The following is a 12354-nucleotide window of genomic DNA, read 5'->3' as shown; positions in this document are numbered from 1 at the left end:
TTTCTAAGCAGGTCCACTTCCCCCATATCCTTTCTTCTCCACTATGATTGGTGGGTGGTGGGTTACAAGGAAACTTGAAGTATTTAAGAACCATCACTAAAAATAGCATTTGAAAAAGTTAAAGTTCCCTGGTCTAGCAGGCAGGAGGTGGTATCTACAGCCTGTCAGCTCCATGCTGCCTTGAGCCTCAGGGCCTCACTTCCACACTGAGAATAAAAATCTGAGTGTGAACTTGATTGTTCACACCCTTCAACTGGGGGTTGATTGAAAGGTAAACTAAAGGCCTGAGAAGACTTAGAGTTTTGTTGAAGAAAGAAATGGCAGATGGAGAACCTCCCAGAATCTGTGCCACTATGCTGTGTGTATCTGATGGGACAGGATGATGCTGTGGGAGCTGAGTGTGAACAGAGGTGTGCACAGGTGGAGCTCAGTGTGTTGTGATCATTGATCGAGTCACTCCTCAGCTGTGTCACCTCTGGGCTCTGCTCTCTCCATCACTATCAAGCACATGCTGAGAGTCTGTGGTCACAAGGACACAGGGATGGCCAGAGCCTTGTCCTGTCCTCAGGATTATGAGTGTCCAGGGCTAAAGATCACAGACTAAAATGAGGATCCTTTTTAAAGTGCTGGGTGCACAAGATAAGTCACACTACATTTTCTCCCATCCATTTGTTTTAGCTACTAATGATGCAGTCTTGAAGCTGCCCTGGGTACTCCCTGTAGCCATGCCATGTGGGACCATGAAAGGCAGCCTGGCTTTTGGTTGAGCTAGGTTTGAAACCTCAGTGACCCGGAAGATGACACCACAGGTTCCCCTGCAAGGGATGGTGGACATTTTGCCACACTCCTGAACACCAGGCTCCTGACACAAGGCCTCCATAGATTTCGGTCTTTCAGTTATGTAACTACTAGTCCCACCATAGGCAGAAGGGGTGACCACAGGTCACATAGTCTCAAGTCAGATGTTCATATTAATGAGGTACCTAAAGGCCAGAAGGGCTTAGCCAATTATGCTTTCCTTCCCAGACCCTCCTCCCTACAAAATATATTTAACCTCAGGCCTGCCCTGAGAAAACAGGGAATGGTTTCTTATCTACTTTCTGCCAGGACAAACATCTTAAAACCATGGACTGTTGTGGTGGATAGCCCTAGCCTCTTGTTGTCATGGTAATTCCACTCCTGGGAGGGGCTGAGAAGGAGGAGTGAATCTTGTAAACCTTCTGTCCAATCAAATTTGTTAAATAAAGGCTACAGCCAGTGATTGAGCAGTAGAAGAGGAGTGGGAGGAGCCAGAGGCAGGAAAAGAGGAGAAGAGGGGAAGAGCCATTGGGGGAGCATTCATTTGATATTTATTGACTTGTGTCTTTTCTTCTATGGACTTCCTATGGGCAAGAGATTTACTGCAACAGACTGTTTCTCTTGCATCAGGATCCACCATGGGAACAGTGGAAGAGGCCTTTGTCTAAAGAGCCTCATCTAATCTCCTGCAGAAAACCTCTATGTGTTCCCAACCACAGTGACCACCAACCCAAGCAAGCCAGCTGCCCACAACTAAGCCAAGCCAAGGACTCTCCCTGTGGGGCACAGCGGGTGTTTCTCTCCCCCTCTCACCTTCAACCATGGGCCAGTCCAGAACGTTGCCCCCCACTTCGTTCTTGGCTCTTCTCCAGCTTCTAGTGGCACCTGGGTGCCCAAGAGCCTGAGATCCAGACAGTCTCCAGCAGCCCTGCAGACCCAGAGGCTCCCCTGAGATTCAGACAGCACTTGTCCACCACAATGATTTCTCACAGACCTGACAACTGCCTGGCGCCTACATGGGGCGAGAGCACAGTCAAACTTCCCAAGTCCTGCCTCCTGCCTCCCTGAGCAGTGGCCCTAGCCCCATGCTGTGGCAGACCTGGGACTCCCCACTTTAATCCAACAATGCTACTGTGGTAGTTTCTGCTTCTCCTTATTTCCAGTGTCTTTTCCAGGGATCTCAGGCGTCTGGTGTGATCTGTCTGTTCTTCTCTCAGGAGCACATCCACAGCTAAGATAAGACCTAACAGAGGTGCTTCTCTCTCCTGTAACTTGGATGCAGATATCTGAATATGAACTGTCTTATATTTAAAATCTTAATCTCTACCGCCAGCTCTATGGATTTGTGGCTTGCAACCCGGCCTTGGGCATACAGGATGCTATAGTCAGCATAGTCCACCTTAAAGTCCTATTCATAAGCCTGTTGTTGTTCTGCACTGTGGATGGCTCTGTATTGCAGGAGAACAGGGTCCTGCTCATAGGCCTGTAATTAACTAATATTTGTAATACTAAGAACACAGGAGGAATAAACTGAGGCAATAACTTGCAACTGCAGTGAGGAAACTTTATTTTCTAAACTATATATGAGATATCTATTACAAGCCTGGTTCTACAATTAAAATGTCAGCTCTTCAGAAATCTCTCTGTGTGTCATCCTACCAAGCTAGCCTGTCTACCTTTCTCTTGAGCTTCTCCAAACCCAAGAAGGGTCCTTAGCTCTCTTTCCTAGATTTTTGTTTCATGTGTATTTTGCCAGATACTTCTCTGTTGTTCCTGAAAGGCCAAAGAGAAAATGCCTATGACTTACTCGGAGCTTCTGCCATGAAGGCTTTTCAAAGTTGAGAGAGGGGGATGGTGTTCCCTGATGTCCTGGATTAGTACACAAACTACCACTGGGAGCCTTTTACCCAGTGGAGACATGCAGGAACTACATTGAAGCAATAGTCCATGAGGGGCTCACCTCAAAAGCTTCTGCACCACAAAAACCATCAAAGCAGCAATAGGTCCTGCCTTCCCTACCAAGACTATGTCCAAAGGAGTAAAGGGTCCCACAGGAGCTGTCCATGGTGAATTTCCTTTCCCAACTCTGCAGGAGCTGATCCTCAGATGCAGTCGATGGTGATGACACCTTCTTTCCTGCCTCAGCCTACTGCCTTGTTTAAATACTGCAGGAGCTGTCCACAGTGTTAGTGCCTCCTCTCCAGACTCCCCCAGCAGCCCCACAGATATGGTGCCTCAGCAAAAGCCACTTGCAGTTGGGAAGGACATTCCACCCTAAGCCTTGGCCCCAATGCAGGGAACCGAGGGGTTGAAAAAAGGCAAAAATTCCTGGGCAGGAAAACCCACCAGTTTCTAGGCCTCCCCTGACCACCAAGCTCAGAACTTGAAATCTCACCAATCCTCTCTCTGGAAATCGCTGCCCCAAGAAGCTTTCCACCCTCATAAATCCTATATAAACACTGCCCTTTGTCTGATTCCCTGCTGTTCATTCCCAAGAGCCAAGGGCAGGCATTCCTGGATCCATCCCTCCACACCCTGGATCTTCCAATAAACCTCTTTCATGAGATTTGCTGCCTGGTTTGATGCTCTCATCAGAAGAAGCCAAGAAGAAAAGCAGCAATGAAGAAAAGAAGAGAAGAGAAGGAGCTGACTGAGGCTCCTGAGATCCTGAGCTCAGCTGGGGAGACCCTCTCCTGGAAGCTACAGTGCCTCTGCTGAGGAGGCTTCCTCTCAGAGCTGTGTGGTTCCTGGGCCCTGTGTCTCAGGATGCCCTTCCACTGGGACACTGACCCACCTCAGAGCTGTGTGGTTCCTGGGCTTCCAAGTCCCAAGATCCCCTTCCATCTGAGCAGAAATGCTTACATCTACAGCACCTCCCCAAACCCCCAACCAGCCTGAGCAGCTCTGTAATCTCAGAAACACTGGGAACAATTATCCTCAGTCACAGTGACCCAGAGATCCAGAACCTCCATCCACAGGGACCTTCTTGTAGCAAGACAATATCCACTGTCTTGGTGTCTCCTCCCAGTAACAGGACAAAATTCATGCCCCATACATGAAATCTATTATACAAAGCTTCAGGACTGGCCTTTAACCCCTAGACTGGAGAGATGTGTGCTAGCCACTTTCCTTAGTCTCCAGTTTCCACAGTGGAAGGTCTTGGTTTGGAGATGAATGTCAGGTGCAGGCTAGGAAAAATGATATACATTAACAAGAAAAAGGACCACAACAAGGACAACCTCCCTCCGTTAATAAACTGGAACTATGACCAATTGTTCAGCCAGTATAATTTCCCCACAGGTATTTAGTAAGCCTTACTCCCTGCTGGCTGCTTTAAGCAGGTCTGTTCATGTACACTCCAGGCCTGGGACCACTTAACCCCCTAACTGCCTTCTCAGTACCTAAAGTCAATGCCTCAGGACCAGCTGATAGGGTTGAGTGGAGGGAACTCATGCATGGCTAACAGCCCCTCCATTCGTTAAAAACCTGTAGCTGGTGCATTAAAATCCCTTCTAAACTCAGGCCTCTGTATATTTCATTACTTGGATGATCTGTTAATATGACAAGCTAAAAGGCAAGATCAAACCCTAACCTCAGAGAACCTTAAACAACAAGCCATAAAAGCCCTAACAGAAAGAGGTTTTATATTATCCAGAGATAGGATTCAACTAGTTCAGGCTGGAGAGATGGCTCAGCAGTTAAGAGCACTGACTGCTCTTCCAAGGTCCTGAGTTCAATTACCAGCAACCACATGGTGGCTAAAAACCATGTCACGGGATCCAATTCTCTATTCTGGTGTCTCTGAAGAGAGCTACAGTGTACTCATATACATAAAGTAGAATAAATCTTTAAAAATGAAAGATTCAACTTATTGGACCCATCACATTTCTAGAGAGAGAAATCAACATACTCTCAGTCTGGACAGCTACACCTGTCAGTGACTTCCCCAGTGCATTCACCCCAAATAACCCTTCAAAGCTTCTTAGGCAATATTAATTGGTTTAGGTCTTGGCTCACCATACCAAACAGGCAATCACAGCCTTTATTTGCTTTTCTTAAAGGTGACAAGAACCCCTTCTCTCCTCTCTCCCTGATGCCAGCAGCCAGAGGGACCCTTTGTTCTATTAAACACCACATTAGAAACACCTGGCATGTTATGATCCACAACACCCAATCCAGGTTTTACATTCAGTTCTTCCCCCACAGTGGTTGTAGCCTTACATCAACCTCAGGGGATCCTAGAATGGCTCCATGCTCCAACAGGGGTAGTGCCTCAACTACTAACCGAGGTTGACACTTCATCCACTATAAGGACAGGAAGAGAGCATACCTTAAAAATTATAGGTAAAAAACCTGATGGAACTGTTTTCCCTTCCCCCTCCCAGGCATCCAATGGCTCCTGAGAAACCACACCTCTTTTGCTAATAGACTCATTCACTGAGGACAGATAGACAACCATTACCCTAAAGATAAATTCCTGCAGCCCCACCAGTCTTTAGGTGGCTTCCTTCTCCACTGTTCTCTTGGTCTGGTAACCCAAGGCCCACAGCTTTTACAGATGGAGAGCCACAGGATGGGGTCTATACAGTATACTAAAGAGACACCAGCTCTGAGTTACATTCCCCACCCCTTCACTGATAAATCTCCCTGATTTAAAGAACTGTATTCCATCTTCCTGGTTTTAACCTACCTAAAAGAACCAGCTAGTCTATGTTCAGACAGCTCTTATATGGTCAGCTTACTCCCATGGGTAGCCTGCTCCTATGTCAGACTTGATGGCAATCCTCTTTCCCATCTATTAAGTAAGATTTCAAAAATACTTTAAACTAGAACATATCCATTTTTTAGTCAGCCATGTGTGGTCACACTCATCCCCCACCAGACCCTTCTCTGATGACAACACTTCAGCCAGTAAGACTGTCACAACTTGGGCCTTTCTCTGTCACCCCTCCCTGCTAAACAACTCCCATCAGATAACCCATATTAATTTGGAAGGGCCACAGCTCAAATTCCACAATACCCCCATAAAATACCTCAAACACATCCTCAGAACTTGCTCCTCCTGTGCCTCCCTAATTCACACCCCTGCTATACAACAACCCCAGAGCCCTCAGGCCAATGCCCTCTTGCAAGAATGACGTCACCCACATCCCATCATTTGTTACACAGAAATTTGTATTCATTATCATTGATAACCATTCCCATAAAAAAGCCCTAATTAATGGCATGTTCTCCCCTTTTCATATTATGTGGCTCCCTCTCCATATCAGAACTGATACTGAACCTGCTTTCAAGAGCCATCAGTTCTATAGTTTCTGCAAGTTTTGGAAAATTGTCCACCATACTATACTAGTATTGAAGACCCCCATACTCGGGAGACCCTTCCTCAAATCTCAGGAGATCACGACCACCCAAAGATCACAAGAAATACCTGGATGCAATCAGCAGAGGCTTTATTAGGGAAATAGGCCGGTGGTCAAACCATAAGCTCTCTCTCCAAAGAGCAAGGTTTGGCCCAGAGTGATGGGTTCAAGGAGTTTTTAAAGAGCAAAACCACAAACCAGGGGAGTGGGAAGGGGGTGAGGGGTTGCCAAGGATACATAACATAAGAATAGCGAAACATTCCAGAGAAACCCACCCTAAATGGTTAGTGTCATGTGGAAATCACCCTGCATTCTTCTCAAAAATGTGGTTTTACCATGTCACTGTGTCCTATCCTGCCATTACCAACTATTTCAGATTAACTATCTTCGGGCTATAGCCCCACCTAGGTGGCAGCATCTTTATCTGTAATCAGGAATGTGTCTTCCTGTTTTGGGCCTCTCCCACCCATAGGTGGGCCTACTGCCTGAGGCTTGAGGAATGTAATCCATCCAGCAAGTGTCCTGGGGGGCCTGAAATCTTATTTTCAGTTCCTCGTTCTGGAATCTGCACTTTTCTGCCCAGGTCTAAGGGCAAAGAATCTACACATATTTCATAAAATGGCCTTTATAATTTTTCACTCTACAGTATCCCTCACAATCCTCAGAGCTAAGCTGTCATTGAAAGACCAAATCATGCCAGGCGGTGGTGGCGTACGCCTTTGATCCCAGCACTTGGGAGGCAGAGACAGGCGGATTTCTGAGTTCGAGGCTAGCCTGGTCTACAGAGTGAGTTCCAGGACAGCCAGGACTACACAGAGAAACCCTGTCTCGAAAAACCAAAAAAAAAAAAGAAAGACCAAATCAAACACATAAAAAAATAATTCATTAAACACAAGGCTTTCTACCACCAAATACCAAATTAAACCTGGCATTATTCACACTGAATGTGTTCAATGTCTATGTCACCCAAGACAAACTTCCCATTGTCTGTCACTGGAGTCAACCACCACATAATACCACCCATCCTGGTCAGATGGAAGGACCCATTTGACAGGTGTTGGAGGGGGACAGATTCCCTATTAACTGTAGGAAGGAGATTTGTTTCTATCTTTCCAGAGGACCAACCTCACCCTGTCTGGGTACCAGCCTGCAATGTCCAATGAAACCCCTCCAGTTAGAAAGAGGTCACACCTGGGGATCACAGAGAAAACAAAGAGGAGACCATGCAGGCACCTGAGGGCACACAACCAGATCACCTGGAAGGACACTCATGTCCTCATTGACACAGATCAATGCAGCTGTTTCCCACCCGCCTCCCTCAACCCCAGCAAGGCTCCTTCTGTGTCATTCTCATGGCTGTTTTTACCCTGCTTAACACACACCATGCTGGGGCTAGCCCCACTCCTCATAACACTATGCTTTCCTTGTTAATGTCAGGGAACCATATCATGGGGAGAACCAGATAATCAAGACAGGAGACTGCTCACCAGCAGTATGTCAGAAACCCATTATGATTCCTATACATGCAAATGCCACTTCCAGTGCTGGTTCCTTTGCTTGCTTTCCTTGACAATCAGACACATCATGCCTTAAGGATATTAACACCTACAGAGAATGTCCCTATTGGTCCTGTAAGTTAAAAATTGGGTGTATGGGACAGCCTACACTACAGATATACACCACCTAATGTCAGCCACGTTTGGAAAATCATTGGAGAACCTTGGAACAAACCATGGAAAATGGAATGATTTGTGTTCCCTTTGATATTAAACCCTCTTCCCAGTGAACAAGGGGGTCTACAGTGCAGAGACAATGACACAGGTCCACACAGACAATCTCAAGACCTGGAGTGAAGATCCTTGTTAATAAAACACATACATCTGGAGCTATAGACACTTCATCTGGGAAGAAATAGGAGGAGTCTGAGTCTCAGCCTGAGCCTGAGAAGGCAGATCCTGGGAGAAGAGGCAAAGTCTCCTCTTTACTGATGAGAATCCTGCACTCAGGCTTGGCTGTGTGAGCCCAACACTGCAGGTGAACAAAGTCTGGTCTCTGTGGGGTCCCTGTGAGGCTTGCAGGCCAGCGCCTCTGCTTTAAGGAGAAGCATCTCTCTGCTGCATCCTCAACTGCTTGTGTTGCCATTGTATTTTCAGAAGTGACTTTTCTTCTAGAAGTCTCCAGGGTATGATTTCTGAAGAGAAGAAGGAAGAGGAAGGGTGGAGGAGAGGACACAGAGAATCTGGCCTGTGGGTCTCTGCTGGTGTCCAGACAGCTTCTGGGTCAGAACTCGGAGACACCATGACAAACAGCGCTGTCCACAGCACAGGGTTCAGACAAAGTCTTAGTCTCCAGGCGGTGAGGTCAGGGGTGGGGAAGCCCGGGGCTGGGGATTCCTCATCTCCCCAGTTTTACATTTGCACCTACTGTGCCAGGTCCTTCTGCCTGGACACTGATGGCGCGCAGCCAGGTCTCACCCCCATTGGGTGGGGCGATCCTGGGGAATCAACCCGCATCTCAGTGGGCACTGCTTATAAAGTCCACGCAGCCCGTGGGACTCAGACTTCCGGGATCCTAGATGGAGGTGATGGCTCCATATATGCTGCTCCTGCTGCTGGCAGCCGCCCTGGTCCCGACCCAGACCCGCGCGGGTGAGTGCGGGGTCGGGAGGGAAATGGCCTCTGCCGGAAGGAGCTGGGGCGGCACCAGTGAAGCCGCATGCTCGCGTCGCCCACTGGGCCCTCCGCCCCTTCTCCACCAGCGTCCCGAGCCCCGCGCCCTGCTCCCCTCCCGGTCCGTGCACCCGCCCGGGGACATGGGGAGGAGGTCGGGGTCTCACCGCGCGCCGCCCCTAGGCTCACACTCGCTGCAGTATTTCCACACCGCCGTGTCCCGGCCCGGCCTCGGGAAGCCCCGGTTCATCTCTGTCGGCTACGTGGATGACACGGAGTTCGTGGGCTTCGACAATGACGCGGAGAATCCGAGATACGAGCCGCGCGCGCCGTGGGTAGAGCAGGAGGGGCGGGAGTATTGGGAGCGGCAGACATGGAGAGCCAAGAAGGCAGAGCAGCGGTTCCCAGTGAGCCTGAGGACGCTGCTCGGCTACTACAACCAGAGCGAGGGCGGTGAGTGACCCCGGGTCGGAGGTCACGACCCCTCCACGTCCCAACACAGGGGCCGGAGACCTCCCGGGTCACGAGTCCCAGGCCTAGAAACAGGGAAGACTCAGAACCCTTCAGTTTGAAGGAATCCGAGAGTGGGCGGGGCCGCTCCCGGGCGGGGCCGGTGGGCGGGGCTGATTGCTGTATCCCACAGTCTCTCACACCATCCAGTGGACACAAGGCTGTGAGGTGGGGTCGGACTGGAGCTTCCTCCACGGGTACACACAGTATGCCTACGAGGGCCGCGGTTACATCGCCCTGAACGAAGACCTGAAAACGTGGACAGCGGCAGACAAGGCGGCACAGATCACCAGACACAAGTGGGAGCAGGCTGGTGAGGCAGAGATTCAGAGGTCCTACCTGGAGGGCTAGTGCATGGAGTGGCTCCGCAGATTGTTGGAGCTTGGGAAGGAGACACTGCTGCGCACAGGTGCAGGGCCGCGGGCAGCTCCTCCCTCTGCCCTCGGGCTGGGGCTCAGTCCTGGGGAAGAAGAAACCCTCAGCTGGGGTGATGCCCCTGTCTCAGAGGGGAAAGAGTGTCCCTGGGTCTCCTGATCCTTATCACAATGACTGCACTGACTCTCCCAGGCTCAGCCTTCTCCCTGGACGGTTCCCAGTCTCAGGAGGGACTGAGATAATTTCCCCCCACTTAACAATGGTGGCTCCCTTCAGTCAGATTGTAGCCTCTGTCAGCCATGGCCTCTCCCAGGCCCGGATCTCTGCTCACACCCACTCTCTGTGGACACTAACTCCTGTCAGGCTGAGTGTATCAGCCCTTACACCTCATTCTCAAAGATCCCTAACCCCTGTATGTGGGGTTTGCATCTCTTAGACAACCCAATTCTGATGAGTGGTCACATGAGCCATTATGAGGTTCCCTGGAAGAATATAAATGGTGACATTTCTTCTTCTTTTCTTTCCTTTTCTTATTTCTTACTTTCTTATTTCTTTTCTTCTCTTTCTTTCTTTCTTCCTTTCTTTCTTATTTTTTGAAGGCATTATTTTGCTTCTAATCTGTTTTTGTCTGCACTAGAGTGATCCTGTTCTTCCATGCCCTTGTATTATCATTTGTATCAGTCTCCACAGGTCAGGAGAGCCTGCTAACCTGGATAATTAGACAAGTTAAACCAGTGTTCCCATTAAAGAAGAGATTCTTGTGAACTTAGACTGTTTCCTGTCAGAACTAAACATCCAGATCCCTCCTGCTCTTCCTCTGCCCCCACAACATACAGTGCTCTGCCTAGTGAATGAGGAATGGGACTTTCTGAGAGACAGGGTCTTCTGCAATCCAGGGCTGCAGTGAGAGGGAAGATCCACACACCCTGTGAGCCCCCTGTGTTCCAGTGAGTGCTGCACTGGGGTCCACAGCACACTCCAGGGATCATGTGTAACAAACCTGTACCTAGTTGGCCCAGAAGCAGGGCTGGGAGTCTTTTTCTCTGGCTGAGTGTCAGAGGTTCACCACATTTCTGCTACACACTTTGTGATGGCTGCTCACTTGGACTGATGGTTAATGTTGGTCAGCAAGATGACCACAGTGGTTGAGTCTCAGTGCTGGCTCCCTTCCAGGACATATGATTCTAATTTCTAATTTTGATATGAACTCACATATATAAATTATATATTTTCCATTCAATCTTCCATTCTTTGACTACCAATCTCATGCTGTAGAACATCACATAAGGATGGCCATGTTGACCCACTGGCTCATGTGGATTCCCTCTTAGCTTCTGAGTCCACAGGGAAAATGTGCAGTTCTGTGCTGAGGGACCAGCTCTGCCTGTTGGTCACTAGTGCAATGACAGTTGAAATGTCAGACACATAGTTCAGTGTCATCATTGATTTAACTGTGTCTTGTGTAGATTTCAGTTTGCCTTGTTAATTGTGGGATTTCTTAAATCTTCCACACAGATCCCCCAAAGACACATGTGACCCATCACCCCAGACCTGAAGGTGGTGTCACCCTGAGGTGCTGGGCCCTTGGTTTCTACCCTGCTGACATCACCCTGACCTGGCAGTTGAATGGGGAGGACCTGACCCAGGACATGGAGCTTGTGGAGACCAGGCCTTCAGGGGATGGAACCTTCCAGAAGTGGGCATCTGTGGTGGTGCCTCTTGGGAAGGAGCAGAATTACACATGCCATGTGCAACATGAGGGGCTGCCTGAACCCCTCACCCTGAGATGGGGTAAGGAGGGTGTGGGTGCAGATCTGGGGTCAGGGAAAGCTGAATCCTTCTGCAGACCCTGAGCTGGTTAGGGCTGAGAGCTGGGGTCATAACCCTCACCTTCATTTCCTGTACTTGTCCTTCCCAGAGCCTCCTCCATCCACAGACTCTAACATGGCAATCATTGCTGTTCTGGTTGTCCTTGGAGCTGTGGCCATCATTGGAGCTGTGGTGGCTTTTGTGATGAAGAAGAGGAGAAACACAGGTAGGACAGGGCAGGGTCTGAGCTTTCTCTCAGCATCCTTTAGAAGTATGCTCTGCTCATTAATGGGAAACCCATTTACACCCTTCATTACTGCTTTATTTAACTGGGTCTGCTGTCAGTTCTGGAAACTTCCTAGTGTCAAGATTTTCCTTGAACTCTCACAGCTTTTATTCTCACAGGTGGAAAAAGAGGGGACTATGCTGCTGCTCCAGGTTAGTGTTGGGGGAGGGATTGTCCTGGGGCAATTGGAGTGAAGCTGGGGATGTTTGGGACCTCTGGAAATCAATAATAGCTCCTCTAGAGAATCTTCTCAGGGCCTCTGTTGTTCTGCAATATGAATACATATATATGTACATAGACATACACATAGATATACACATACACATACACATACACATACACATACATAGACAGACATAGACATAGACAGACATTTGTTTGGTTTTACCCTAGGCAGGGACAGCTCCCAGAGCTCTGGTATATCTCTCCCAGATTGTAAAGGTGACACTAGGAATCCGGCTTGGGAAGAGGCAATGTGGACATGATTGGGTTTCAGGGACCTCAGAATCTCCTGTGAGTGGTGGGTTGTTGGAATGTTGTCTTC

The 12354-nt window shown here is 48.9% G+C and overlaps 1 protein-coding gene across 1 annotated transcript; it reads left to right on the top strand.

Moving 5' to 3' along the window:
• Positions 1-8049: 8049 nt before the first annotated feature.
• LOC117724202 (H-2 class I histocompatibility antigen, D-B alpha chain-like) lies at positions 8050-12029 on the top strand. Its single transcript, XM_076916854.1, has 6 exons — positions 8050-8809; positions 9014-9283; positions 9474-9653; positions 11231-11506; positions 11634-11750; positions 11930-12029. Exons 1-6 carry the CDS (start codon positions 8737-8739, stop codon positions 11965-11967), a joined length of 954 nt encoding a protein of 317 aa, XP_076772969.1. The 5' UTR covers positions 8050-8736; the 3' UTR covers positions 11968-12029.
• Positions 12030-12354: the final 325 nt, after the last annotated feature.

The sequence above is a fragment of the Arvicanthis niloticus genome, chromosome 20 (genome assembly GCF_011762505.2).
Source record: "Arvicanthis niloticus isolate mArvNil1 chromosome 20, mArvNil1.pat.X, whole genome shotgun sequence".
Taxonomy (NCBI): Eukaryota; Metazoa; Chordata; class Mammalia; order Rodentia; family Muridae; genus Arvicanthis; species Arvicanthis niloticus.
Note: the sequence above shows the minus strand (reverse complement) of the source record. Positions and strands in the feature narration are given on the sequence as shown.